The sequence below is a fragment of the Camelus ferus genome, chromosome 19 (genome assembly GCF_009834535.1).
Source record: "Camelus ferus isolate YT-003-E chromosome 19, BCGSAC_Cfer_1.0, whole genome shotgun sequence".
Taxonomy (NCBI): Eukaryota; Metazoa; Chordata; class Mammalia; order Artiodactyla; family Camelidae; genus Camelus; species Camelus ferus.
The window spans coordinates 15019863-15047710 of NC_045714.1; the positions used below are offsets into that span (position 1 = coordinate 15019863).

General features: G+C 58.1%; 1 protein-coding gene and 1 long non-coding RNA gene across 5 annotated transcripts; one reads left to right on the forward strand and one right to left on the reverse strand.

Moving 5' to 3' along the window:
* Positions 1-1970: 1970 nt before the first annotated feature.
* Positions 1971-26789, reverse strand: GMEB2 (glucocorticoid modulatory element binding protein 2). Of its 4 annotated transcripts, XM_032461591.1 has the most exons (11): positions 26521-26789; positions 20509-20617; positions 17552-17730; positions 14996-15093; positions 14373-14503; positions 10016-10119; positions 7922-8079; positions 6004-6075; positions 5554-5691; positions 5210-5332; positions 1971-4575 (listed from the first exon to the last, which is right to left on the reverse strand). In XM_032461591.1, exons 3-11 carry the CDS (start codon positions 17680-17682, stop codon positions 3917-3919), a joined length of 1614 nt encoding a protein of 537 aa, XP_032317482.1. In that variant the 5' UTR covers positions 17683-17730; positions 20509-20617; positions 26521-26789; the 3' UTR covers positions 1971-3916. The 4 variants fall into 4 exon arrangements, with proteins under 4 accessions (XP_032317482.1, XP_032317481.1, XP_032317483.1 ...); XM_032461590.1 differs by lacking the exon at positions 20509-20617; XM_032461592.1 differs by lacking the exon at positions 26521-26789 and having other exon boundaries at positions 14373-14500; positions 20509-21497.
* LOC116657880 lies at positions 10483-27704 on the forward strand. The gene is made up of 3 exons (XR_004313035.1): positions 10483-10909; positions 27238-27240; positions 27693-27704. It is a non-coding gene; the product is annotated as an uncharacterized LOC116657880 (long non-coding RNA).
* The last annotated feature ends 144 nt before the right edge of the window (positions 27705-27848 follow it).

Consider the following 27848-nt stretch of genomic DNA (forward strand, 5'->3'; position numbering starts at 1 on the left):
TTTATTTAAGAGATGTCAAATCAATTCACTAGACAAATTGGAGACTGTAAGTCACCTCTCTCAGAAACCAACAGATCAAGCTGAACAAAAAACAAATCCAAGTATAGAAACAAAAAACAAATCCAACAGCTAGTTAACTAGCCTGATCCAATAGATGCGAAACCCACTTGGCCAAGAGAAAACACACGTTTTGTTTTCAAGCACACATGGCACTTACAAGAACTGATGTGGTACAGGCACCCAGCTGGGTGGTGGGGACCCCGAGATAGGGGACCTAGGGTGGGGCTGTGTGGGGACTGGAGGGACATTTGGGAGATGAAGACCATGTGGGACAGGGCAGGGAGTCCCTCCCGAGGACACCTGGGCTCTGGACCCCCGACACTCGTCTGGTCCACACACCCTGCCATATACAAGTGCCCCTCCCAACCCGTGGACTCCTGCATCGGTTCTGCCAACGTGGGGCCCAGCCACACTGCAGGGAGTGCGTCTGGGATGGACCGTGCTCTCCCCATGTCCCTGGGAGGGGTGGGCCTTCTGTCTGTCGACTGGCTGTGTTGAGGCAGCACCTGTGCCCTTTGACCCTTTTCAATGTTTTCACTGATCAAAGAACAGGTTTTTGTGGGTGTTCTGCAAATCACTGGAGGATAAAAGTTGAGTTAGAAGGGCCTGCCTTGACCTGAGTGCCCCCACCAGTGAAGGCAGGCTGCCTCACCTCGAGCCCCCACCCTTTCTGGACCCTGCTCCCCACCAGCCCTGCTCTGCTCCTGGTGGTCCTGGCCAGCCCAAGGCTGCAGGAGCCAGTGCACACGGGCCGCAGCTGAGTGAGGCGCCAGGTGCAAGCTGGATCCACTACCAGAGTTCGGACCTTCAGAGGAAGCAGCTGGTGCTTGGAGTCAGGGTCCCCGCTGCCCTTGGCCCAGGTGCTGAGTGTCCGCCACCCTGAGCCTTGGGGTGCTTCCCTGCACGCCTTCTCCACAGTAACGACACTAACAAGTGCTCAGCCACGCCCCTCCCAAGCAGCCTCGTGGGGGTCCACCCCTCCCTGGGCGTCTGTGGGCCCCTCAGATCTGGTGGCCCAGGAGACAGTTCTGGGGGCAGCACCATCCACCCAGTTGCTCCGGCCAGCCTCCTAAGACCTCCCCTCCAGACGCGGCACCCTCCGCCACTCTGGGGCCATGGGGACTGCACTCCTGCCCTCCCACTGCCCACTCTCCGTGCAGTGGTTTCTCCTGGCCGCCCAGATGCTGACGCTCCCCAGGCCCCGTTCATGTTCCTACACCACCGTCCACTCCTGACATTTCCTCTTGGGTGGTTCCCAGGCCAGAGGACATGAACCTTTGAGCAGGAGCCTCAGCCTTGCTCCGAGGAGGCAGTGCTGAACTGCGCCCACCAAACGGGCATCGCACAGGCTCCGCACCAGCTGCTCCATGGCTGAGGGCACAGTAAGGGCAGCAGGGACAGCCGCCCATCTGGGCTATGGAGCCCCCTCCCCACGTCTTGCCCACGCACACGCGTGAGGAGGACCCTGAGGCATGGCCAGGGGCTCTCCTCCTTAGTGGAGAGGGGGCACCATGGTCATGAGACCCCTAGGAAGGGCTGTACTGGGAGCAAGAGACCGAGGACACAAAGGGACCCACTTGGCCACCACTGGCCTAGGCAGTCAAGGCTCAGTCAGCAACTGCCACTTCCAACTCAGGGCCGACCAGGCAAAGCCGAACGTGCTCCCCAAACCGGTTGTGAGGACAGCCACCCCCGTGAGCCGCACAGACCTTCGCTGCCCCACCTTCCCAGCTTCTGCGAGCAGTGTACCTGTTCTCTGCCCGGGCAGGCAGGCCACGAGCACAGGTGCTGGGGACATGGCAGGAAGACCCCAGCCCTGGGTGCCGGCAGGAGCTGCCTGAAGCGGGCGCGCATCCCCAGGGACAGGCCCCAACGCGGACAGCCTTTCAGCACAAGAGGCAAACACGAGATATGAAAAATGTTTTAATTTTAAATCAAAGTACCAAGCAGATACTTGCAAAACAGCATACAAAGTAGAACTCAGATGCCTCCCGTCCCCAGGCTGCCTCTGAGCCCCTCAAATCGAAACCCAAGCACAGGACAGCCCCTGCTGCCAGGGCTGAAGGGGAGGAAGGGGCGGGTGCTGACAGCGAGATGGCCTGACCCCCAGAGCCGGTGGTCTCTCAGAGGACAGTGGGCCCCTCCCCACACCCTGGGGCTTGGGGCCCGCCAGGCACAGTGTCCGCGGGAGTGGCTCCGGGCACCTCCGAGCGGGCAGAGGTGCCATGAGGAGCTGCGAGTTGACTCTGAAGCCTCCGTGGCCTCCATCTGTATGAACTTTCCACCCAGTGCCCCACGGCCTGCAGGTGTGGGCGGCTTTTGAGGACACGGCAGGTCTGACTGGGACAAAGGCTCCAAGGACAAGACACCCAGTTTTGTTAGTGACACGGCCTGCCACAGTCTGAGCCAGACGTCCACGGGGCCCCACTGCTGTGTGTATCAGAGATGAGGCTGGAGGAGAAGCGCGTAACAAACGAGGAAGTGACATCGCGCAGGAACCGGCGACCCATGACAACGGCCGGCCAAAAGTGACGAACAAAACAGCCTCAGTGCTTGACGTGGGGCGAGGGTGCTGAGGTGGGGTCCTGGGCCCCTGATGGACACAGGACGGATGGACGGAGCCCAGGTCCCTTCAAAGTGCAAGGCGGACAGTGGCTTCTCTCCGGGTCTCTGCAGGTGACAGGAGGCCCGGGGTGGCCGTGGGGACCCCCTGCTGTAGCAGCTTGAGGCAGGGCAGCCTCTGCCTGGTCTTCTCCTGAGTCCAAGATCAGAACTGCAGCTGGCCGGCTGGTCCACACAGCCTTCCGCGGGCATCTGGGCACCTGCTTTGCCCAGCGCTGGCCCCCAATGCCCTGGGGCACAGTGTCAGCCAACGGGGTGCAGCCCACCTCCAGGTGGGGACAGGGTCCCGGGGGCTGAGGCTGCCACACTGGCCCCAGCAGCACAGGCGCTCGTGGGCCCCCATCGAGGCACGTAAGCACTGGGTGTGGACCCGCTATCCCACGCCCGGCCCAGGACTGACGCCCAAGGCTCGCCCGCCAGCACTCCCTGGAGGCCGTCCCTACAGCCCCTGTGGACAAAACACTCTGGAACCAGAGCAGACAGGGAAGCCTAGGCACTCAGCATCGCTTAGGCTGAAAACACTATAAATCTGACTCTTCCTAGAAGCCGACTAAGGAGTTTACTTAAAAACACCCACAGAGCGTGTGCAAGAGCCCGAGCCCTGAGCGTCTGCCAGGTGGTGGGGGGCAGTGCCCCACTCTGACCCGTGCTGCTCAGGCCCCTTGGCCCTCTGGCCAGGCGGGTGCCGGAGGTCTCATCCCGACTCCACAGCCCCCGAGCCACGACAGACCCGCTGACACCTGTTCTGGGGACGGGAGGACAGGGTGCTGGCCACACTAGCCCTACAGAAAACTGTGGGAAGAAACCAAATCCATAGGATCCATGAGTCTCCACACTTGGGGGCAGTTCCCAAGACACGTGCTAGCGACGGCCTCCCAGCCGGCGGGCAAGGGCCCTGCTCCCTGCTGCACGCGCGCCACCAGCCACACCTGGGCCTCCATGGCCTCCCCCATGGGCTCCCGACCAGGGCCCAGTGTGTAAACAGTATTAATAAGCAACAGGTGGAAAAATATTTTCCCAAGAAAACAGAAGGAGGCTCGGGACTCGGAGACCATGTGCCAGGCCGCTGCAACGCCCCTTCCTCTCCTCACGTCTGTTTTGGCGTTTCCTCTCTTTGGTTCTGCAGCCCCACGTGGCCCCGTGGCCACTGGGCGCTAGCGCCGAGCTCCCGCCCGGCCGCAGCCTGAGAGGCGGCCAGCCCTGTGCCCGCGAGGGCCTCACCCTCTGCTGACAGCTACTTGTGCTCGTGGCCCTCTGCCATGGCAGCCACCTCGATGGTGGCTGTGTGCTCCTCGGGCCCTGGGGCAGCCACGGCACTCTCCATGGCCCCCGTGGGCACTGTCACGATGGTGCTGCCCCCGGGCGACACCTGGGCCACGTTCTGCAGGGTGGGGCCCAGGCCGGGCAAGGTGAGCAGCTGCAGAGGGCTCACGACCTTGACCACAGTGCTGCCATCCTGCATGGCGGCCGTGCTCAGGACCGTGAGGCTGGAGGCGTCCGGGTGGATCTCCACCGTGTTGGGGAAGGTGGTGCCCGAAGAGGCCAGTACCGTGTAGCCCCCCAGCAGCGGCGAGGCGGGGGAGCCGGCCGGAGCAGCCTGGGGGGCAGCCTTGCCCAGCACGGGGGAGGGCAGGGTGGACACCACTTTGCCCAGGGGCACGCCGGCGAGCTGGGAGACGGGCACGCCCGGGGTCAAGGCGATAGGAGCAGACTGGGCGAGCACCTGCGAGGCGATGGCAGCCGGCCCAGACGTGGCCCTTGCAAGCCGGGGCCGCTTCACTGGGGGCGGCAGGGAGACGGGCGTCAGCGTCATGAGCACGTTGCTGAGGTGCTGGGACTTGTGCTTGAGCTCCTTGGCACGGCGGCGGTGCTCGTCACACTGCTGCTCCAGGGCTGCGGGGACAGGGCGCGGAGTGACTGTGGGGACGGGGGTGGGGGCGTGACTGGGGGGACGGGGACAGGGACAGGGTGCAGGCGTGACCGCGGGGCCAGGGGCTGGGGGGCAGCAGACCACACACAACCTGCCCTGACCAGGCCTGTGCGGACTTGGTGTCTGACCGCCCCGTCCCTATGGTGACACCCTGTCCTGTCCCCGCAAGTCCCCTGCAGTGACGCTCTCTGAGGGCCAGTCTGATGGGGACCTGCCGCTCCACGGAAGCGTGAATGCGTCTGAGGCAGCACCTGCCAGCTGCCCGGCGTGGGGACAGCCTTCCCTGTCCTCTGTAATGCCTTCTGCCCCCCTAATGTCTGTGTGGGAAGCTGCTCTCATGACGTGTTAAGACACGGAGATCAAGACAGACAAGTAACCTTCCTGCCTCACACACACCCACAGGCATGTCCCCAGTTAGGCGCCACAGGAGCGGGGAGGGAGGCACAGTCTCGTGGGTGAGCCGTGGGGTTGCAGTGCATCCAGGGGTGGTCTGGCGAGGGTCGTCACAGTGTCACCAAGCCGGGTGCCCCCAAAGCCCCCTTGGGAAGAGTGCTCCCATGCAGCGGTGCCAAGGGCCTGCAGGGGAGGCCAGCATACCTGCCAGGTCGCGGGCGTACTGCTCCCGAGAGCGGTCCATCTGGCACTTGTGGCTGGCCAGCACCTTCTTCACCAGATCCAGCATGCCGAAGTTCTGCACGATGTTGTTGAGAAGGACGGCGTCTGGTGGTAGGTGGGGGGTGCGCACGGTAAGGACGCCACCTGCAGCAGGCCTGGGGGGCACCGCGCGGCCCCGAGGCAAGGAAGGGCCTGGGGGGAGTGGACTACCTGCCCCCAACCCCCCCGCCCCCCAAGCTGAGGTGGCTGGGCTCAGCTCTGAGCCGGGAGGAACAGGCTGCAACCATGGGCCCCCCACCCCACGCAGAGCAGACACGGCCCCTCACCTCGGAGCTGCAAGGGAGGGTCCTGGACCCGCTGTTGCAGGCCCTTCATGGTCTCCAGCAGCTCCTGCTGGAACTCCTGGATGACCTCGTCCAGCAGGCCAGCATCCTTGAGCCCTCGCCAGAAGGCAAACGTGTCATCTGTGAGAGAAGGAGGGGCTCAGAGACGGGGGCCTGTACAGGCAGCCCCCCGCAGGCTCAACCCCAGAGAGGAACAGAGAGCCATCTGGAGGATGAGGCTCTGCGGGCAGCAGTGTCCCCGTGATGACAGGCGGGAGTCCGGTGGGTCGGCCAGGCGGGAGACGGCATTGAGCACACCTCCAGACACTAGGACGGTTGCCAGTGCCCGGCCCCGGGCAGAGACCCCACAGGCCCGTGCCTCCACCGGGAGGGCTCTGCACGGCCTCGCCCCGGGGCCCTCCACCGAGAGAAGCTGCAGGAAGGGCCCCGTACCTCCGATGGCTGTGGTCCAGTCCCCAGGGTCCTCACAGGTCTCTATGGTGATGGTAGCGGGAGACCCATTCACTGCAACCAAGACGGGACGGCGTGAGCCTCTCTTGCGATGGGCCGGCATCCCCCTCACTGCACCCCAGCTCGAGGCTCTCCTTCACCCCATTTTCACAAAACTGCCGGACGTGCACGAGCGCGACAGAGGACTCACGTGCCTTAGGTTCTGAGCTCCCCCTTAGGCACACAGAGGAGCAGGCACGCCCCAACCCGCCAGTCTCCTCAACGCCCCGCCGCTCCTGTCATGCTGACAAGGAGCTGCTGCACCCGCCGGCCGGGGCCACAAGATGGCCTTCCTGCCCAACCTGCTCTCAGGCCTGCGGCCTGGGGCCCTTTGCATCTGCCTCACCGACACCATCGTCCATTGGGGCCACTACCACGCTTCCATTTTTGTAAAGCCCCAGAAGTGGGACGTGGACCGCTGTATGCCACCCAGAGGTTCACCTCTGACCCCGTCTCTGGCGTCTGCAGAGTCCTGGACACGGTTCGGATTTGGACACTTGGGGCTTAGAAATAAGCCCAGCAACACAATGTCCAGGTAGACTTTTCGGCCTCTCCCACAGCCGACGGCGGTCCTGCCAGGAGAGGTCAGATGCTGGGAGTAACTCTCCTAGTTTGGGCTGACAGGGAACCTTCAAGCTACAAGCGAGTCTGCGTTCTGAGGACCCCAGCTGAAGAAACCACCACGTGGGTGAGTTTAAGAAAAGCAACAGACCCGTCCAAACCATCGCGGGATCACAGGGTTCAAAGAGCTAAATCCCAAACCCTCTACCAGACACGGCACCTGAGGCGTGAGAACCCAGTCCCTTCCGAGAGGTGGGTCACTGCGGACGCCTTCTGTAAGGCAGAGCAGAGTCTGCACCCTGAAGAGGCCCTGTTCCTGCGGAAGCCACCAGCCCACCAGGAGTGGGATACGCATCTCCTGGTGTCTCCTGGGGTTGGGGCCTTGCCATGACCCAGCCCCACCCACACTGCCTCGTGCAGTCCCAGGGGCCAGGCCAGGACCCAGACCACTTGCAAACAGTGACCACTGGATGAGCAAAGGGCCGACGAGGGCTAGGCCCCAAAGCCAGCAGCCTGAGTGTCCCTGGAAGGATGCCACGACGGGGACGCTGCCAGCCAGGCCGCCAGGCAGGGCGTAGCGACTGCACAGAGGATGAAACCCTGGCCTCACCTATGCCCCCGGGTCTCCCTCACCATCCTCCCAGGTACAGGGCAAGGCGCCTCGACCAACCACCGTCCAGTCTGCAATAAGGACGGCCCCTGGCCGCACAGCAGCAGGCCCAGACTGGCCGTGGGGTCACAGCGCAGGGACACTGTGCCTCCCATCTTGGGAAGCACGGCCCCGCCCAGTTCTCAGTGGGCAAAGCGAACAGGGGCCTCATTTCATTCCAACTGCAGTTTTAAAAAGAATCTCTACTCAAAACCCTGGAAGAAGTTCCAGGGAGTGTTTAGTCCTTCCACGCTTCAGAGCTACGGACACCAACACAAAAGAGCGTGACATGCGTCAGCAAACGCAAGCGGCAGGGAACACTGAGCGGGAGCCCGGCCACGCAGGCCTGCGGCCCCAGGGCGAGGACAGAGGGCAGGCCGGGCGCTGCCCGTGTGGCCGGAGCGGGGCTGGGCCCTGGGTGCTCGCCTGGTTCTTCTTTGCACGCATCTCTACACACGAACGACTGTATCTTACAATGAAAATGGCTTAAAAGGAGAGCGCACTTCAACCTTCCCTGTGGAGGGAGCTGCCGTTCAGCCAGACTTCCTCGGTGGGGAAGAAGGAGGTGGCCACTGACCCCTGGGGCCCAGAAGGGACAGTGAGTAGGCGGGGAGGCCCCGCTCAGGCTGGCAGCAAGGGCCTGGCACATACCATCGGCCGTGGCGGGTGTGAGCGGAATGTACTCGGCCGGCGTGGGGCTGCCCAGGGACGCACGGGCCCCTGAGAGGTCTATCTTGGTACTGCGGCAGGTGTTGGAGCAGACTCTGTCGTGCTGGTAGAAGTCCAGCTCTCCGGAGTCCATGATCTTCCTGTGCAGGCAAGGGGACGAGAGCATCAGGTGGGGCCCAGGCACAGCTGGATGGCCTGTGTGACTGGACAAAGATGCCCCCCTCACCCCTGCCCACAGGCATGCGCTCAGATCCGCGGAAGGAACGGCGGGCCTGAGCTGGGCAGGTCCAGGGTGGCCTCTCCAACACCCCAGCCCAGCTCCCTCAGCCAGCCGCCCTGGCCATCTGCGCGGCTCTGTGGGAAGTGGGACCATAGTGGCTGGTGCCCGAGGGAGACATGAGGCTGTCCTGGAGGTGCAGTCAGCACTGTGGGGGCTGGGCAATCCCCTGGGATGCTCTGCTGCCTGCCGGCCCCAGGGACAGCCCCAGTGCTGACAAGGTGTGGATGGCGGCACCCCTGCCCGGCTGCACAGCCTGAGAGGTGGAAACCTTCCACCAGCACCCCGGCTCCTCACTGCCCAGAGGCTGCGTCACGCCCGCACCTGCCCCGATGGCCTCCCTGGCCCTCCTCTGCAGCCTGGCCCAGAGGTCCTGGATTTAAGTCCAGTGTCTCAGCTCGTCTGCCCTGACCTGCCCTGGGGCTCCTGCCACCCTCAGCCTCTGCGCAGCGTGACTGCATATGGGTGGACACACTTCCCAACTGCGCTCTTCCAATGAAATGGCCGCGGCTAGGCCACCGAGACACGAAGATTGGTGAGCAACGCCTAGAGTGCAAGGCCCCGGGCCAACAGGAGGGCACAGGGCGGCTGCTCCAGAGGGAAGCTGGAGTGGGGAGCTGCCGGGTGCCCAGGGTGTGCTCCCTGAGGGCTGCAGACAGCTGGGTGCCAAACATGCCTGAGGACGGCAAGAAGCCTCTCCTCCCAAGAACAAATGCACAAAGGAGAGGAGCAGAGCAGCCCCCCAGCTGGGCCGGGCCCCGTGAGAACCAGCAGCCCCGTGCACAGCCGCACAGAGGGCCCCGGTCAGAGGTCTGGCTCTGGCCGAAGAGGAAACGTTAACATGGGGAAACGAGGCGCTACTATTCCAGGGGCCGTCCACTCAAAAGCTCAGTTTGTCCTCAGGCTTCCTGGAAGGGCACCACCCCTCGTGTCTCGTGGGCGCAGGGAAGCAGTCAGAACCCCCCACAGGAGAGCCCGAGCAGGAAGCCCCAGACCTCGGACTCCACATCTGTGTGCGATGGGTGGGGGCCGGCCCGACGCTCCCCACAAATCCCGAATCAACCTCAGCGGGAGGACGAGGTGTCGGGAGAGAGCGAGAACGAGACCTCGGCACCCACAAGGGCCAGCACGCCTCACTCCAGAGACAGGGAGGCTGGGGCTCTGGGCCGAGGCCCCCTGAAAGGGCAAGGTCACAGCTGTCACAGCATCACACAAGTCAGCCTGGTGGAGACCAACACGGCCAGGGAGCACAGACGTGGCCCCGACGGGCCCCTTGCCCGGCAGACTGGCCGTCCAGAAGGGACAGTGACTGAACAACGGGCCAGACTGACGCACTGCAGCTTAGACGGGGCACGCTCTCTACTGGGATCCAAGTTTGGTGACGGCGGTGGAAGAGACTGGAGCTCGCTGCGCCTGCAGGGGACGCACGGGTGGGACGCACTCACGGCAACCTGTGGGTTTCGCACGCCCACTTCAGGAAGAAGTACAAACCAACAAGGCATGGAGACTACGCTGAGAGATCAGGCCCAGGTGCCTCTCCAACGTGCAAAGGCGGCACGGCAGCACTTATGTTTCACTGGGAAACAGCTGGAAGTGCTTCTGGTAAAGAGCTGGCGGATGTCAAACTGAGACAGAAGCCCTTGCAAGCCTGACACGGTCGCACGCTGGCAGAGGTGTGGGCCGGTGCAGCCCCAGGGATACTGTCCGCGATCCTCGTGGGTGCAGCGCACCTCACGGGGTCAGCTGTGCTGCATTGGCCCCGCCCCACCCACCGCCCCGCCCCGCCCCGCCCCGCCCACCTGAGCATGATGCCGTTCATGCGGATGGCTCGCTTCCAGTCCTTCAGTGTGGACTTGCCCGCCAGGTGCACAAACTCCTTGGGGCTGATGACATGCTCGTCGTACTGAGGGTAGAAGAGCAGCCGGGGTCAGGACAGGCCCCACCACCCTCCTCACCAGCCCGGCCCCCCGTCCAGAGCCGGCCCCAGCAAAGGGCACCACGCGGGCCGCGGGCCACTCTCCACCTGACACTCAGGATCCAGCACTGGTGACTGGTGGGCAAGAGCACCCCGGTGAGACCAGCCCAGCCGGCGTGCACAGTGGCCACAGCGGGTGGCCTGGTGCCCAGCCCGGGAGAGAGCTGAGTGCTTGGCGGCCTCCCCAACAACACACCTGGGTCCAGCACTGGGGAGGGCAGAGGTGACCACATCACTCAGAAAGGCATGGCACACTCCCCCTCCAGACAGCACCCAGCAAAGCTCCCGACGTGTAATTTAGCCCAGATGGGCACACACACCATGTCGGGTGCGGGGCGACACAACGCACCCACATCTGGCAGCTGCAGACGTCCCCTCGGCCGCTGCCCCGGCCCAGCTGCACCCACCATCACGGGAGCACACACCATTTCAAAGTCAGGGAACTAAGAAAAGAAACGCTGATGTACTGAGGAAGTCATTCTGGCTTATTCAGTTGTTCCCTTAAACTTGATGCTAACGAAAACAGCCTGTTGTGACCCATCAAGCATGTATTACACATCCGCTTTATTATTACAGAAAAGAGTGCACTGACCAGAAGTAAAGAAAGTCCATGTTAAAAATAAAGGTTCAGTGCCCCGATCCTGGGCGCCAGCGCAGGTCCTCTCTCGCTGATGAGCCTCCCGTCCCGGGTGCCGAGGCCATGCCGTGCGTGCGGCATGTGCCGGGCTGCTTTCTGAGACCTCGAGGAGACACGTCCTTGGCTTGTCTGATGTCCCCTGTTCTGACGGGGCATGAACCTGTGCTGGAGGCCCTGCTTCTCAGGAGCAGCTTCTCGGTCACCTGGGAAGCAGCTTCTGGGCTAGTCCTCCATTTGGCTCAAATGAAACTCTTTCCTATTCTTCTTGTACATTGATGATTCTCAACACAACTGCCCTCCCCACTCACAGGGTTCTGCTGGTTTCCCCCAACGGTGCAGTGCAGACGGCCCGAGAAGGTGAAGCATCCTCTTCAACCTTGTTAAAGACCCGAAATAAAACTGCACTGTCTCAGAAAACAAGCAGGAGGGGCTGGACGAGTCCCCGGTCTCAGCAGAGGCAGAAACCAAAGTGCCACCTGTGTCCAGGCGCCCTGCTGGGTGCGCCCCGGTCAGCCCAGATCACTGGCCAGGGGAGCAGAGCCCTCGGTTCTTAGACGGGTCACACCGTCCTCGTCGCGCCACACAGATGCGAGGGTTTTACACACTGAAGGTTTGCTGCAAACCTGTGTCAAGCAAGTCTCTCGGAGCCATTTTTCAGCAGTGTTTGCTCAGTTTGGGTCTCTGGGTCACAATTTGGTAATTCTCACATTTCTACCTTTTTCATTACTATTACATGTGTTACCGTGATCTGTGATCAGTGACCTTTGATGTTACCACTGTGACTCGCTGGAAGCTCAGGTGACGGTTAGCATTTTTAAGTTGAGGTATGTAAACTGGTTTCAGTCGTGATGCTATGACACCATTAACAGACTACAGTCCAGCGTAAATGTGGTTTTTATACGTGCAGGAAAACCGAAACGTTTCGTGTGACTCCCTTTATTGTGACAGGGGCCTTATTAAGGTGGCCTGGAACTGAACCCACAGTGTCTCCACCACATTCGGTCACAGCAAACGCGACCCACCTGGAAACCCTCTTGATGGACGTGGTCTTCCTCATTTCCAGAGCACCTGCCTGCGCTCTGAGTCAGGAAGCCACTCCCTTCCCCTCGCTCAGCTGGTGGGGAGATGGCCCAGCCCAGGCAGGTGGAATTGAGGACCTCCCTGGCCATGGCCCGAGCACACAGGTGTGCTGGTCACGCCCCCTGACCTCCCTGCCCCGTGGCATGTCGAGCCTCCCAGGACGTGCATCAGGGCCAGGAGCCCCTGCCTGTAGACTCACCCTGCCTCCTGCCACCCCAAACCCTGGACCACCTTCCCTCTGCCTGAAATCATTTCTGAGAACATCCCTAGTTATACCTTGCTGGTGGCAAACATGGTTTTGTCTGAAAACGTCTTCATTTCCCCTAATTTTTGAAGGTGGTTTCACCGCGTGTTGCTGACCCGGCACTTCTAGGGCCTCAGCTGCGGGGGAGTCTTCTCTCGGCAGCTCCAGCATGGCGGTAACCTACGGTAAATCTCTGGGCTCCTGCCCGCTGCTCTGCTGTGACTCCCCCCTCTGCAAGGTGGGACAGCACAGGGCCACCTCGAGACACTTGCATGAGCTGCTGAGTCTCGCCTTCACTCCTGAGAGCAAGGCTCCCATGAACATGCACAACTCTCAAGGCCAGGAAATTACTGCTGACGCAATGCTGTCTAACCCACAGGCACTGTTCCGACCTCACCAACCGTCCCAGTGACAGGCTCTGTGGTGACGTTTCTCTCTGAGCAGGACCGCACGCCACACTGCCTGCCGCATCTCTCCTCCTCAAACCACACGGCTCCTCAGCCTTCCCACATCCTCCTGACCCCGACATCGTCCGTGAGGCACGTGGGCCAAGGTCTTGTAGACAAGAAGCGTGTCCCTCAGTGTATCTGATGCTTCCCCTCAGTGGAGCCAGGCTGTGTGTTTCGTCAGGAGTGCAGAGTCCTGGCCACTCCAACAGGAGGCCCGAATGTCGTCCATCGTTTGGGGAGCGATCTGCCGGGTCCCCACCAGTGTTCTTGAAGCAGGACCTTCGTGACGGGGACACCCTGAGACAGCCGTTCCTCGGCCAGCTCCCCGGACGTCCGGCTCCAGCGCCTCCTCCACGGTAGTCAGCTGGCACACGTACTGATGTCACAAGCAGTGAAACACGCTGCAGTAAACGAGGGCTCGCAGATGCTGCTTCCACCTGAGTCACAGCCCACGCTTCTCGCTCACCACTCTGACAGTGAAGTGTCTCAAGCAGCCGGGGGAGGTCCTCCGAGCTGGCACCTACACAGCTTTCTGAGTAGTTGGTTTCTCTTCATTCACTCAGTCTGGGATGTCAGACCTCTGCAGGCCGCTCTCCTTCCATGGTTATGAGAGCCCTCAGCCTGGGGACATTTCGGGGGCTGGTACTCTGAACAACGTCCTCATGTCTGTCTTCCAGTTCACTAATCATGCCTTCAACTGTGTCTAGCCTGCTGGAAAATCTATCCACCTAGTGCTCAGTTTTAACTTTTTTCATTTCTAGTTTGTTCTTCCAAATCTGCTTATGCTTTACTCGTGTTTGAGCCTCTCTCTTATTTCTTGAAATAAACACAATTGCTTTATGTTCCATGTCTCAAAATTCCAACCTGCAGCGTTTGTGTGTCTAATTCTGCTGCTGTGGTTCCTGTGTGCACTCAGGCGCTTGCTTCCTTGTGTGCTCAGGGCTTTGTTTTGTTTGACTGTGTGCTGCTCCTTTTCTCGGAACTTTGTCTGCTAAAATTACTTGAAACCTGGGATAAAGATGAGTTCTTCCAAAAAGGATTTTTCACTTGCTTCTGTCAGATCCCTGGGAGAGCTGCCGGCCAGGACCCACTTACACCTACCTGCTCGGCCTGAGTCTTCAGACTGTACAGGCCACGTGTGAAACCCCAAGGGCCCCTGTCCGCCCGGTGCTAAGACATGAGAACATTTTCCTTGTCCTGGGGGACAGAGGGGCTGGGAGGACATGCTCAGTGGTCATTCAACACCGGAGACCTTTGGAAGCAGCAGCGTCACAGAGACCATCCCCGCCCCCAGCTTGAGGAGGCATCTAGAAGGTGCTTTATGAAGACATCTCAGGTAGCACTTCCGGGTGCTTTCAGAACAAGGTGAGTCTGGACACCTGAGCCACAAGTGGCAGGAGCACACCCTCCCCTTCATCCTGCTCCAGGCTGCTAACCACCCAGCCACTCACCCTGCCCAACAGTCACCACCAATCCCAATCCCAACAAGAACAGAGTTGCCTCCTTCCCAGCCTCTCTCCACAGCTTCATTCCAGGAACAGACCGACCGCCAGGTGGCTCTCCCCGTGCCCTCAGCGAAAACCCTGTCTGTCCTTGGAGGCTCCTCCCTTTCCCCTCTGCTCTCCCAAGCATAGGATTTGGGCCTTCTCAACCCCTGCCCCGCAGGCCACCCCCCAGAGGAGGGGTCTCCTCTCGTTTTCTTCGCATTGCAGTTCGGGGAGGCTCCCTGAAGCCAGCCCACGCGCTCGGTTTGGCTGCATCAGACCCTCACCTGCACACACTTCACGTTGATCCCAGGACACACGAACTTCCTCCAGATGAGGTTGGCCCTGCTGTCCCCGCAGGTGATGGGGTACACGATCTCAGCCTCCAGGCCTTCCTCCTCCTCAGCCATCTTCACTTCTCAGAGGTGCAGAGGCAGGGAAGGGGCAAGACAGAAGATCAGTCACAACTTCCCCAAAGAACTTCCTGCAGGGGCACAAACCTAACTACCAACCTGCAAACCAGGCATTACAATCCGGGAAGGACTGAGACAGGACCCAGGTGGGCAGGGCCACGTCTCATCAGCCCGAACTAAAGAGCCCCAAAGGAAATAAACTACCTGCAATGACTCCAGAGAAACCTATTCTTAACATTTCGGTGAGTTCTGAGGCCTTTAATGAGGCAACAGCAAAGGACCACAGGTGAGAAAGAGTCCCCATGACCACTCACAGATGGCGCAGTAAGGAGACCTGCAAACCTGCGCCGGCCGCCCACCCCAGGCCCCCGGAAAGGAGCCGCAAGAGGGCCCCGGGAACCTCGATGGTCAGCCTGCAGCCAGGAGGACCGCTGCCTTGGGAAAAACTGTCTGCAGAGATGCCAGCAGGCCCCGCGGCGGGAAGGCAGGCTCCCTACCTAACACGGCTTCCTTGAGCTGTGAGGACGCAGTGAATGCAGCTGCAGCAGCCGCCGCTGCATTTTCTGTCTCCATGTTGTCTTCTGTCAGGTCACCCCTGGGAAGGAAGGAGAGGAGAGGGGGAGACATCAACATCCCGAGACAGCGAGCCCCGCAGGGGCCCGTCCCTGCACCGCCATCCCCACAGGTGCTTCTCCAAGTGGCCTGTCTTGTTCCAGCTGCATCTCCGGTGCCACAAAGTGCCCGGCGTGTGACACCAGCACAACACCTTGGGGGAGGCGATGACCGCAGGAGTGGGAATGCTCAGCCTCCACAACTTTCTTTAATAAAGGTTTTAATTTCTATCATAACGATTTCATGTGATTATAGAAACTATCAAAAAGTATAAAATTTCAGAATGAAGGAAAAAGAAATCAGCCTTGGCCTAACCTTGTTTTTATACAAAAATATAAGACAAATCAAATGTCAAAGTAAAAAAGGTGCAACTATAAAAGTGTTATAAGGAAAAAAATTTTTTTAAATCATTGCAAAGTGGTAAAAAAGGTTTTTTTTTTTTTATGTGACAAAAAATCCAGAAATAAGAGACAAAAAGTTTGCCTTAAAAAATAAAAACTTTGTGTGGGAGGAAAAAAACCCAGAAACAATGTTTTAAAAGAGAGAATTGGGGGAAACTTACACAACATAAGGAAGACAAACAACTCCCTTCCTCATAAGACACAAAGAGCCCCAGGGGAGCTGGCCAAGACCTCACTGGGGGCCTCTTCCGACTTTCAAGAGATGCAAACAGAGGCCCCGCCCAGCGACCAGGGACAGTCAGTCCTGGACAGGGCACTGCCTGCAGCTTGGAGATCAGGGACCTTTGACCAGGCCTCCCTTCTGGGAACTAACCGTGCAGAGAATGCAGTCCCACATGTGGCCCTGTGCAGGACATCTCAAATGGGGCTACAGTCTGGCTCCTGGAGCCCAGGAGGAGACACAGACGGTGGGCGGGGCCGGCAGAGCTCCCCTGGTGACCACTGAGGGCATAGCGGTGCTCTTTTCTGCACGAGCGCCAGCCTCAGGCAGAGGGGCACTTGAAAACAAACGCCCTCTCAGGGGTGGCTCCTGGGCATCTAGAGCCTCGCTGCCAAGCGAAAGGGAAGGGATGGGCCCTGAAAGCAGCAGGAAACCCTCCGGTCTTTTAACACAGCAACACGGTCAGGGCAGCAGAGACAGAGATGGATCTCAGGGGCAGGAAATGGGCTGGGAGGCAGGTGGGAGGCTTCCCAGTGTGGACCTCAGCAGCAGAAGACGGGCACAGCAACACGTCCCCTGCTGAGGGGACACGCGGACACCGCGGGTGCAGCCAGGGCAAATGGGAGGCTGAGGCAGGGCCCATGCAAGACAGGCTCGGACCCCCAGGGGCAGCCCTCCAGGGTCCCTGTGGTCACTGCCCCCGGGGCAGCCGCCGACCCAACTTCCAGCACCACAGACCAGGTTTAAGGCCCCTGAGCTTCCAGAAACTAAGTCAGAAAACAGCCTTCCTGGGGCCAAATGCAGCACTCCCCGTCCCCTTGCAGGAGGAACTTTGCACAGTGGATCTGCAGTTCGGCCAGGGTCAGGGCTTGGCTGGATGTGGGGGTCACGGCGAAGCCTTGGTTGAACAGAGAATCCCCTGGGAAAGGTGAGCAGGAGAGAGCCCACCTGAGCCCAGAGGGCCAGCATCTAAGCAGCAGCAGAGAAGGCCAGGCCCCCGGGAGGGGCTGCCGTGGAGATGGAGGGGCGTCTCCAATGCCAAGGGCACTGGCCAGGGGGCCCCAGGCTCTGCCGGAGACCCTGTGCTCAGGGCAGCAGTGGTCGTGGGTGCAAGGAGAAGGGCAGCAGATGCAAAGGCACTTCCTCAGACAGTCACACACCCTGCAGTGAACACGGGCGTTGCCCGGCGAGCCGGGGCAGCCTCCCAGAGCCAAGCCTGCCACCACTCGGCCCACAGGAGGGCAGGTCAACAGCCTCAGTTCAAACGTCAGAACTCCAAAGCCCTGAAGGAGCCCCAAGGGCCAGGCAAACACGCACCAGCCGCAAGTAAACTGTGTAAAGCAAAACAACCCAGCGCCCTGAGCCAGGGACGAGGCCAGGGCTTTGCTCTCAAGAAGGAAGCCAACAGCTAGATCAAAAGTCAGCTTTTTGGGCAAACAACACCCCATGTGGATGGGTAATAGGAGAGGTCAGGAAGGGGGCGCTCCACGTCGCGGTGAGGAGGGTCCAGAAAAGCCTCTGGCTCCTCAACTTCCTTCTGACGAGACCATCCCCACGGGCCCCACCGCGCCCCCTCAAAGGAGAAGTGGGCGGGCGTCTGGGAAGTGAAGGCGCGCACGCGGTGCCGGTGCCGGGTGCCGGGGAGAAGAGGCGGAGCAGCCCGTCCCAGCCTCGCTGGTCCCTGCACTCCCCGCTCCGGCCCCGACATCCTTCCCTTCAGGGTCCCCGCGGCCAAGGAAGCTCCTGGAGCCCCCAGCTGCCCCCACCATGGCCCAGATGCCCTCCAGACTGCAGCTCCAGGGACAGGTGCCCGTCCTCACCCATGAGGGGCCAGGTTGGTGGTGACCAGCACGGTTTTCACCTCCTCCACGCCGCTGCCATCCACCGCCGTGTCAGGTGTTGTCACCACCACCACCTCCTCCATGTGGACGCTCACGTCGGGGGCAGCCATGGCGCAGCGGGAAGGGAGCAGCGCTGGCGCCCCTGCCCGGGCAGGGTCCTGCAGGGGCGACAAGGTGGCAGGGCGTCTGCACAGGGACCGCGCTGCTCTCCACAGGAGTGGCGGTGACAGAAGGGCCATCCTGGGGCTCCTGGCTCCAGGGAGGGTGGGATCAGCTCTGCCACCATGAGAGCTACGACCAGGCAGGATGCGGGGGCGCCCCACGAGTGCTGGGGGGGCTCAGGGTTACCCGGCAAGGAACCAGAAGGAACCAGGAGTCAGGTTTCTTGGTTGTTACTGGCCCTGGTGTCCCCAGGCATGAACTCAGGGCTGTGCAGAGAAAGCCCTCAAACACAAGTCCTGTCTCTGGTCTGGGAAATCCTCCCTACTACTGTTCTCATCTTTGCTGGCTTCGCCCTCCCAGCAGTCCCTCCAAAACCCCGGGATGGCAGAGACCAGGCAGGCACCTAAAACTCTGAGGAACTAGAGGCACGTCAGTCCACCCTCTGATGCCTGGCTCAGGGCAGACCATGCACCGAGGTATCACAGCACAGAGGACACTAAAAAGACCCGGTTTTTAGCCAGAGGACAAGGAAGCGGGCTCTGGGGTCAGAGCATGAGGGGGACTGCAGAGAGGAGGGAGGTCAGAAAGGGCTCACACCCAGGGTGCACGAGGGCTTGGATCACTCCTTACCTGCCCGTGTGAGACCCTGACCCTACACGACAAACTAGAGGCTTCGAGAACTGACCTACAGGGTCAACTACCACCCACGTCTCAGACTGGCCATGGAGGGACCTACAGGGAAGACCCAAAGAACACTGCACAGGCTAGAAGACTGAACTGATTAAGGCTCACGCCCACAGGAGGGCTCAGAACCTGCAGCCTCAACCTACCCGGGTCCACTTCCTGCTATAACAAAACACCACATTCTCCGCAAGACTCACCCAGGACGTGGAGCCTCATAACACGACATTCAAAGTATCCAGAACACAATCCAGGATTATCTAACATACAAAGAATCAGGAAAGTCTGACCAATTCTCAAGGGAAAAAATTATCAAGAGAAGCCCACTCACAGGTGACCACTGGAGTCAGCAGTGACTTCAGAGCAGCTGTTATTCCTGCTTCATGAGGGAAGCCAGACGTCCTTGAAAGTATCGGCACAGGAACAGAGGTCACAGCCAAGTGGAAATTAGAGTTAAGAAACATAACAACAACAGAAATAAAAAATTCCCCGGGTGGGCTCAATATTGGAATGGAGAGGAGAAAGGAGGGAGGCAGTAATAGAGCAATACAAACCACCCAGCCCCGGTGACAGGAAGGAGGCGGACGAGCAAAACGAACAGAGCTTCCGGGAGTGCGGGACGGGACTAAAGAGCTGGACGTCTGCATCACTGGGTCAGAAGGGAAGGAAAGAGCGTGACGCTGAAGAAACACTCTGAAGCAGTAACAGCTGAATGCCCCCAAATTCAGTGGAAAACATAAATGTGTACACTCGAGAAGCTCCGCAAATCTCAAGCAGGAGAAACTCGGAGAAGCCCACGCCCAGGTCATAACCAAGCTGCTGAAAACCAACGACAACGTAAAAACATCCCAAGATTAAAAAAAAGGCACATGTTTCCCACATGGGAGGAATGGGCAGCCCGCGGACTCTGGTCTCCAACGCGCAGGAGGAGAGAGCTCCCAGCGCTGCAGTTCAGCAACAGTGGAGAGATCCTCCGGACGTGAAGGCAAAATAAAGGCATTTTCAGACACAGGGAAACTAAGAGAACTGGCCATGAGCAAGCGGACCTGCTCTAGAAGAAACGCACTTGAGACAGAAGGACAAGGGCAGCAGCAGGAGGCCTGGAGCCTCAGGACTGCAGGAAGGGCACCCAACGTGGGAACCGCTGGATGAGGAGACAAGCTGTGGACGGAGAAACACCTGCAAACCACGCATCTCCCAAAGAACTGGCACGCAGAACCCTCAGCAATAACACAGCGTGAGAGCAGACAGGGGTTGGGACAGACACTTCAGCAAGAGACATGCAGACGGCAGGCAGGCGCACAGAAACGCCTGACATCACCCCCCCCCCCGAAACGCAAGTCAAAACCCCCACGACGCACCACAGCCCTGGCAGCACCGCTTGAAAACCCAACAACCAAAAGTCGACATTCGAAGAAGGTGAGGCAGTGGAGCGACCGGAATCTCAGACACAGCTGGTTGGTGCAGCGCCTGGAAAAGTCTGGAAGTTTCTCATAAAGTTTAATGCACTCTCAATACAGGACCCACCAACCGCACTCCTGAGTACCTGCCATGGCAAATTAATACCTGGGCTTCCCCCAAATCCCCCACACACATTTTCATGACAGCTTTATCCATAACTGGCAGAAACTGGAAACAACTCAAAAACCTTCAGCAGAAGAAACAAACAGACAGAGAAACAGACTATGGTCCATCCACACAAAACAGGACGACTCAGGGATAAACAATAACGAGCGACACGCCAGCCCCGGCGTCTCTGCAGACTTGTGCGGGCGGGCCGCACAGCCGCCCGGGACGGCGACGCTGCGGCGGGGCTCTCGCCCACAGCAGGCAGCTGCAGATGGCAAGGAAGTGAGGCCATGAGTTCTCTGGTTTCCCAGGGCGTATGCTCACACCACACTGCAGTCTACAGAGCTTGTAACGCATTATGTCCACAAACATACACACCCTGGTGAAAAAACACTGTATTGTTAAAAATGCTAACCACTGTCTGGGCCCTCGGTAGTAGCAGCAGTGACAGCAAAGACTGCTGATCACAGGTCACCACAGCAAACATAGGAACAACAAAGAGTGTGAAATAGCGTGAGAATTACCAAAATGTGACAGACACCGAAGTGAACAAGTGCTGCTGAAAAGACGCCAACGAGAGACTTGCTCGACGCGGGCTCGTCAGGCCTCCGCAGCTCATGAGCGACGCGGGATCTGCAAAGCACACAGAACGAGGTGAGCCTGTGACGCGCGAGCCCCTGCAGGGCGTCCTGGACGAGACCAAACCTGGGCACCACGGAGCAAGGCAAGGGGCCGGGCTCGGGGACGACGCGCCCACCAGGAGAACACCAGCAGGAGGGTCTGGAGGGCCGGGACTGCTCTGTCTTCCGGTGGTGGGGGTGGCTACACGAATCTGCACGGGGGTAAAACTCAGAACTGTACCCCAAAAACCATAAAAGGTTACTTTACCACTTGGAGATCTTTTTAAAAAATTAAATTGGCCAAAAAATGCTATTGCACTCTCACACACGGTCAACTGACTTCTGACAAGGATGCCAAGACCACTCCAAGGGGATGCGGACCGTCTTTTCAACGTGTGGAGCTGAGACAGCTGAACACCTACGTGCACAGGAAGAAAGCTGGTGCTGTCAAAGACCCACACATAAAAGCTAAAACTACGACACCCTTGGAAGAAAACATAAGGGAAAACCTTCATGACGTTGGATCTGGCAATGATTCCTTGAATACGACACCAAAAGCAGAGGCAACAAGGCAAAGTAGGTAAGTAGACTCCATTAAAATTAAAAATTATGTGAATCAAAGACATTCTCAAGAAAGTGAAATAACATGGAAGAAAATACTTGCAAAGCATGTATCTATCTGGTAAGGGACTAATATCCATAATATAAAAAGAGCTGTTACAACTCAGCAACAACCAAACAACCTAAAACACGGGCAAAGGACTCAGACATTTCTCCAAAGAAAGCACGCAAATAGCCAGTGAGTCACTGAAAAGATGTTCAAGCCCCCTTATCACTAGGGAAATGCAAATTAGAACCACAAGGAGACACCACTTCGCACACCTCAGGATGGTTATTACAAACACGCAAACAAATGGAAAACAAGAGTGGTCAGGATGTGGAGAAGCCGCAGCCCCTGTGCATGGTCAGCAGGCGAGCAACAGGACGAAGCCGCTGTGGAAAAGCCCAGTAAAGAGTTAAACATACAATTATCATGACCCACCCGTTCCGATGTGATTTCTTTGCTGTTATGATTCCTATGTGAAACGCACAGGATTCAGGCTGTGTTAACCCTATGCTAAGTAGCTAAAAATGGAGTCTTGGTGGCCAGTGTCATCTTCCCTGTTGGTTGTTTTAAAACATCCACTGCAGAACTGCAAGAATGCTAGAGTGATAAACCAGGAGTGCTACTTTAGATAAGAAATGTGTTTGGTAACAAACATCACTGGAACAGAAGGAGCAAGGGATGGAGACAGACTCCCCGGGGCGTAACTGTCACACCCACTGACAGACTCCTTAAGAGACCTTCAACCTCCAAGCACAGGGTCCAGAGGCTCTCCGTGGAGGACCCAGCTCCAGGCTGTCGCCACATCCACACTCACTGGTCTGGAGGTCGCAGCCGCATCGCCATGGCGGCCCACTGCTCCCTCCCTCCCGCTCCTTGAGCGCTTCTGTACCCCTTCCTATCTTCCCTGCTTTGACTAAATTGTGCTGTGCTCACTGTGTGCCACGAACTGAGTGATTCGTGAACTGAAAACTGGCTGTCCCAACCCCGCGACTCTCAGATGGCCCTACCCCAGCCCCACCACTGGCCCTGCAACAAGCACCAGCAACCCCACAGACACTCTGGCACGCGCGATAGTCACACGGAGCCACAGCTCTGTGCCCATTGACGGATGAAGGGACAAACAAAAGGCGGCCCATCCACACTGCAGAATGCTGTTCAGCTTTTGAAAGAAAGGAAATCCTCAACATGCTACAGCACGGATGGACCACGAAGACGTGGTGCTGAGTGAAACAGGTGAGACTCGAGAGCAAATGCCGCATGATTCCACTTGCACGAGTGGTACGAGCGTGAATCATCCAATTCACATAGACGGGAGGTGGGCAGAGGCCACCAGGCGCCGGGGAGATAGGGCGGGAAGAGGGTCAGTCTGAGGAGACGAGAAAGTTCTGGAGGCCAATGGCGGTAAGTGTTGCACAGCAATGTGACTGCATCTAATGCACTGAAATGTACACTTAAAATGGTTAAAATGGCATATCTTGTGTTATGTACATTTTACCATAGTAAAATACCTTTTTTAATGCTACTGCAACAGAATGACTTATTAGGACTAGATACGGGCTAAAAAGAAGAGAATACATTAAAAATCTGCTAAAAAGGGAACATTTTCAGAACCTCATTTTTATCACACTTGTTCATGTGCAAGTGACATCACCTGCCCGGCATGGTACCAAACGGGGAGCAAGTCCAAGGTCGGGTGGGGACCACCCTGGGCGGGCACCTGCTCCTGGCTCCCGGGGCAAGCTCTTCCAGAGGAGCCATCGCCCTCCAGGCCCCTGCGTCCCCAGCTCACTCACTGTAATTAAGCCTTTCCCGTCAGAATTAACTGGCCCAAATTCAACCACCAAATACAAAACTTGGCCTCAAGGGCTCAAGGTTTTTGCTAAATCACACTCCGAGTACATCACCTAACACGCCAACATTTTTGAAAGTCTGTCGGAGAAGGAGAGGTCTTCAGACTCTCCTTCATTTCTTGGGTCCTGGGACTCGGCAGGCTTCACTCCTCCCCAGCTGGGAACAGGTCACTGACAACACTACGGCCACCGGCCCAGGTAAGATAGTGGGGAGAAAAGAAAGAGCCACCCACAGAAAATGACAACAGTCCCCCAATCAACCCCAGGCCCTGACGTGCCAGGAATCAGGAAGCGTGGTGACTGCAGAGAAAGTGGTTCTTAACGAGACACCGTTCTCAACCAGAAAGCACAGGCAGTTGAGGGAAAGGCCACAGGTTCCAGTGAAGAGCAGTGAGTTCTGTTCCACCCACAGCCCTGGACCCGCTGGGTCGGGGTCCCAGGAAGCTGGGTAAGAGGAACACTCAGTTAGGGGATCCACATCAACTCACCACAGAGAGCTTGCTCCAAGTTGGTGAATCTAAACACCAGAACGACTGACGAGATGCTGGAGACAAGAACACACCCTCTTCCTTTGCTTTAAGAGGGTGTAAAAAATGAACCACGCAAGGAAAGGCTCATCTCAAAAAATCAGGAAAAATAAAATATTTTAAAACCTCAGAATGACCTCACACAGCAATCCATTTACTATCACTCCAATTTAAACCTGCAGCCACCTAACAGGACAGGAAATCTCCAGCCGCCAGAGCTGCTTGTGCTCAGGTCTCCCGGACTTCATGACTGGCTCTGAACGCTCCTCAGCCGGGAAAGCTGCAACAGTGCATCTGGCCACAGGGACAGACTTACAGCTTTGAAACAGAGAGCTTTACACAGTCATGAATCAAAGACCACTTTAAAATCACCCCTAAAGTGACGCTGCTCTAGGGTGTGCACTTCCCAGGATTTAGCAATCTCACCGAGGCACCTCCACTTTCCCTAGGTGGGCTCAATGGGGGCTACGAAAGTCACGCTTCAACCGAAAGCTGCAGAAGGGCAGGAACCCACCGCACGGGCCACTGTCTTCACCCAAATTTCAAAACTCACAGAGTGCTAAGTAACACAAATGCACAAAACAGTATTCCTGCAGATCCAACTGGCAACTGTATTAAGTTTTCAGAAGACACACACAAAAGTTACTTCACAGAAGATAGTTCCAGTCCTTGATACAATGAGGTTTAGACACAAAGCAAGCACCGCAGAGAGCAGTCATGAGCCTGCTGCCGGCATTCCACCTCCCTGGTGGGCACATGTGGCCCTCGCAGCCTCTGATCCTAAAGCCTGGGTTCCTTACTAGTGTGAATGGAGCCCCAGTTAATGCTGAGGTAAGTAAGCTATGAGGAAATATTTTTTAATAACATTCTTCGGCATAAAAACACAAAAATAAGACAAAAATGATAACGTGCAGTCATTACATCAGATTCAGATCTGGCTTTCTGTGTCTTCTGAAAAATCACGAATGTATTCCCTTGATAAAAATACCACTAGAAACATATCAGAGGTCACACACTGGTGACCCACAGGTACAATTTCTTTGATACTCAGTGTTTCAAAATTTTTAATTAGTTGCCAACTTTTCAACATTTACAGGGTTCACTAAAACAAACAAACAAACAAACAAACAAAACCTCCAGATTTCCAGCTTCTCTTTAAAACTGTCAGAAGCCATCTCTAGAGGTGGTCCCTCCAGTCCTGCCTTCCCTTAAGAATCTGGGCTTCCGTGGTCCTGCCCTCCTGGTGGGGGCGGGAGGCAAATGCAAGAGCTCTCCAGTGTCGGCCACATCCTGCACATCACACGCAGCCAGGCGGCACCTGGCTCTTAAGTGTATCACAGCATGCAAATTCCTCCCCCGTCCAGGGTGTCTTCCCAAAGTTTTAAGACACTTCCTATAAAGAAACAATTTCTAAACAATCAGTCTGCTTAATTTATCGTTACATTTGGGGTTTATTTAATCCATTTGGTTTTATCTTAGGTAAGACTGATGTACACTGTGGTACAGTACTGTGGCCTGTTGGTGGGAATACAAATTGGTGCAGCCACTATGAAAACCGCAGGGAAGTTCCTCAAAAGACTAAAAATAGAACTACCATATGATCAGCAATCCTACTTCTGGGTGAATATCCAAAGGAAATTAAATCAAGGTCTCCAAGAGATGTCTACACCCCACGTTCACTGCAGCATTATTCACAATAGCCAAGATATGGAAGCAACCTAAGTGTCCATGGACCACTGAACTGCATAAACTTTGGTATATACAGCAGATAATTTAGCCTTAAAAAACAAAGAAATTCTGCCATTTGTGACAACGTGGATGAACGTGGAGGACATTGTGCTAAGTGAAATAAACCAGACTCAGAAAGACAAAATACCACGTACCCCTCACAGGAGGAATCTAGAACAGTCAGAGAGGCAGAGGGTGGAAGAGTGGTTGCCAGGGGCTGGGGGAGGAGAAATGGGACAAACTAGTCAGAGTACAAAGTCTCAGTAACGCAAAATGAGCAAGTCCTAGAGGTCCGCAGTAGAGCACCGGCCCACAGTTACTAACACGTGTTGTCGACCTAGAATTCTGCTAGTTAAGTGTTATTATCACAAAATGATAATAAGAGCAGGAAGAGGCCCCTGGAGGTGACGGACAGTTTATAGCACTGACTGCAGTAATGGTTTCATGGGTGCATGATCTCCAAACTCCACACTGTATACATTAATTATCTACAGCTTTTATCCATGAAAAAGAAAAAGACTCATGTAATTGAAACTTGTATTAGAAGTGTCAGCAAAGAAAGAACTTTGGTTCACTGTTAGAGTCAATCGACTAAATAAATCATAAAGTGTTAACATATCGATACTGGACCCACATTGATTGGTCCCTACCAAGGGGTCCACCAAGGGGTCTGGATGCACGAGGTCCCCACGGGAGGGGAACACCCACGCAGCCCCACTGGAGAGGGGACAACCTCGGGGCCCTCACGGGAGGGGGAACGCCCACGGGAGGGAGGACCCCCACGGGAGGGGGGACACCCACGCGGCGCCCACGGGAGGGAGGGCGCCCACGGGAGGGAGGACCCCCACGGGAGGGGGGACACCCACGCGGCGCCCACGGGAAGGAGGACCCCCACGGGAGGGGGGACACCCACGCGGCGCCCACTGGAGGTGGGGGAAACACGCGACCCCCACCCACGCGGCGCCTGCCCTCCCGAGCTCCAGAGCTCCCGCCGCCCGCCGCCTTCCGGCAAAATGGAGGCCGCGCCGCCGCCGACGCGCCTGACGCGGGCCCGTGACGCCCGTGACGCCCGTCGCGCGCCGCCGCCCCTCCCCCGCTCCCCTCCCCCCGCCGTAACGTCCTGACGCTCCGCAGGGACCCCTGACTGGACGGCGGCGCGCGGCGGAGCGAGAGGCCTCGCCGCGGGGGGGCGGCGGGCGCTTACCTGGGCCGCGGCCGGACCTGCGCGGCGCCGGCGGGTGGGCGGCGGCGGCAGGCGGCGGCGGCGGCGGCGGCGGCGGCGGCGGCGGGCTCCGCTCCTTGTTGGGGATTCGGCGGCGGCGGCGGCGGCGGCGGCGGCCCGGGCGCGCGCTTCCTTGTGACGCAGGCGGCGGGGCCGCGCACGCACGGGCAAGGGCGAGTCCGGAGACTTATTTGGTGCTAGGCGAGGGGAGCGGGCGGTGCCGAGAAATAAGGCCCGGTAGGGCCCGGCGCGCTTGCGCAGGGGCGAGGGCAGGGCCGGAGGAGGACGCGGCGGCCCCGCCCCCGTCCTTTGGCTCTGCTGACGGGACGCGCGGACGCGTCTGCCCCAACTGGACCTCCGCGTGGGTCGGAGCGAGGGGACAGGACCCGGGAGAGAATGCGTAGGGTGTCTCGCTTGGGGTGGAGGGAAACATGCGTGACCAGTGACCAGCACCAGGTGCAAGTGCCCTTGTGTCACGCGTGGGAGGGCCGCGCGTCTCTGCGTCCTTCTGCGCGTCTAGTCCGAGTCCTGCGATTATCACGTGTCACTTTTTATAGTAAGCCTTAAGAACGGTTCTGAGCATTCCCATGTTCGAGCCCGCGCACTGCCACCCGGTGTTCCGCGTTGACCCGCCGCCGAGCTGTCCTGTGCTGCAGCCACTGGCAAGATGTGCTTGCTTAAGTTTGCCTCAGAGTAAAGAGAGTTGCTCAGTTGTCACTGAGCCGTAAACGACGCTCTGGTGCAGGGTTTGGAGCGCTCTGAGAACGCTCCCCTTTTTAAAATAGCTGGAACATAAAGTGGGGTTTTCCAGAACGGGAGAAGGCAAGCCTTGCGCAGCCTGCACGGATGGCCTTTGCCTTGAGAGCCAGTGCATCTGTTTGATGGAAGGTGCGGCGGGGGCCCTGCCCGAGCCGAGGCCGGTGTCGGGCGCTCGGATCTTGCCCCCGAGGACTCCTGGAGGAGGCGGGCACGGCCCCTTGTTTCCCTGAGCTGCTACTCCCCACCTGCGCCTGGCAGTTAGGGGGGGCCAGGGGGCGGCGGGCATGCCAGACTCTCCCAGCTCAGGCGCCGGGTGACTGCTCCCACTCGGGGCGGAGAAATGGACACACGTGCCTTCTTTAGAACCAAGCCGAGAATCTGTGTTTATACTTAAGTGGGAAGAGCACTGAGGCCTTTTCCCGGACTGGGACATTTTCAAGCAAACTTCATTTCAGCGATGTTATAACTGAGAGAGTTGCACTTTCATTCTGTTTTCAGTAATGTAGAGTTTACTCAAGCCAGTGATGGGGAAGTCTTTCTTTCTAAAGATT

Excerpts from the sequence above, each read along its gene's own strand:
- GMEB2 (XM_032461590.1), bottom strand. The coding sequence starts at position 17,682 with ATGGCTGCCCCCGACGTGAGCGTCCACATGGAGGAGGTGGTGGTGGTG. Across the intron at positions 15,094-17,551 it reads ACCAACCTGGCCCCTCATGG|GGGTGACCTGACAGAAGACA; the intron begins GTGAGGACGGGC and ends CTTCCTTCCCAG. Across the intron at positions 5,333-5,553 it reads CCCTCCCTTGCAGCTCCGAG|ACGCCGTCCTTCTCAACAAC; the intron begins GTGAGGGGCCGT and ends ACCTACCACCAG.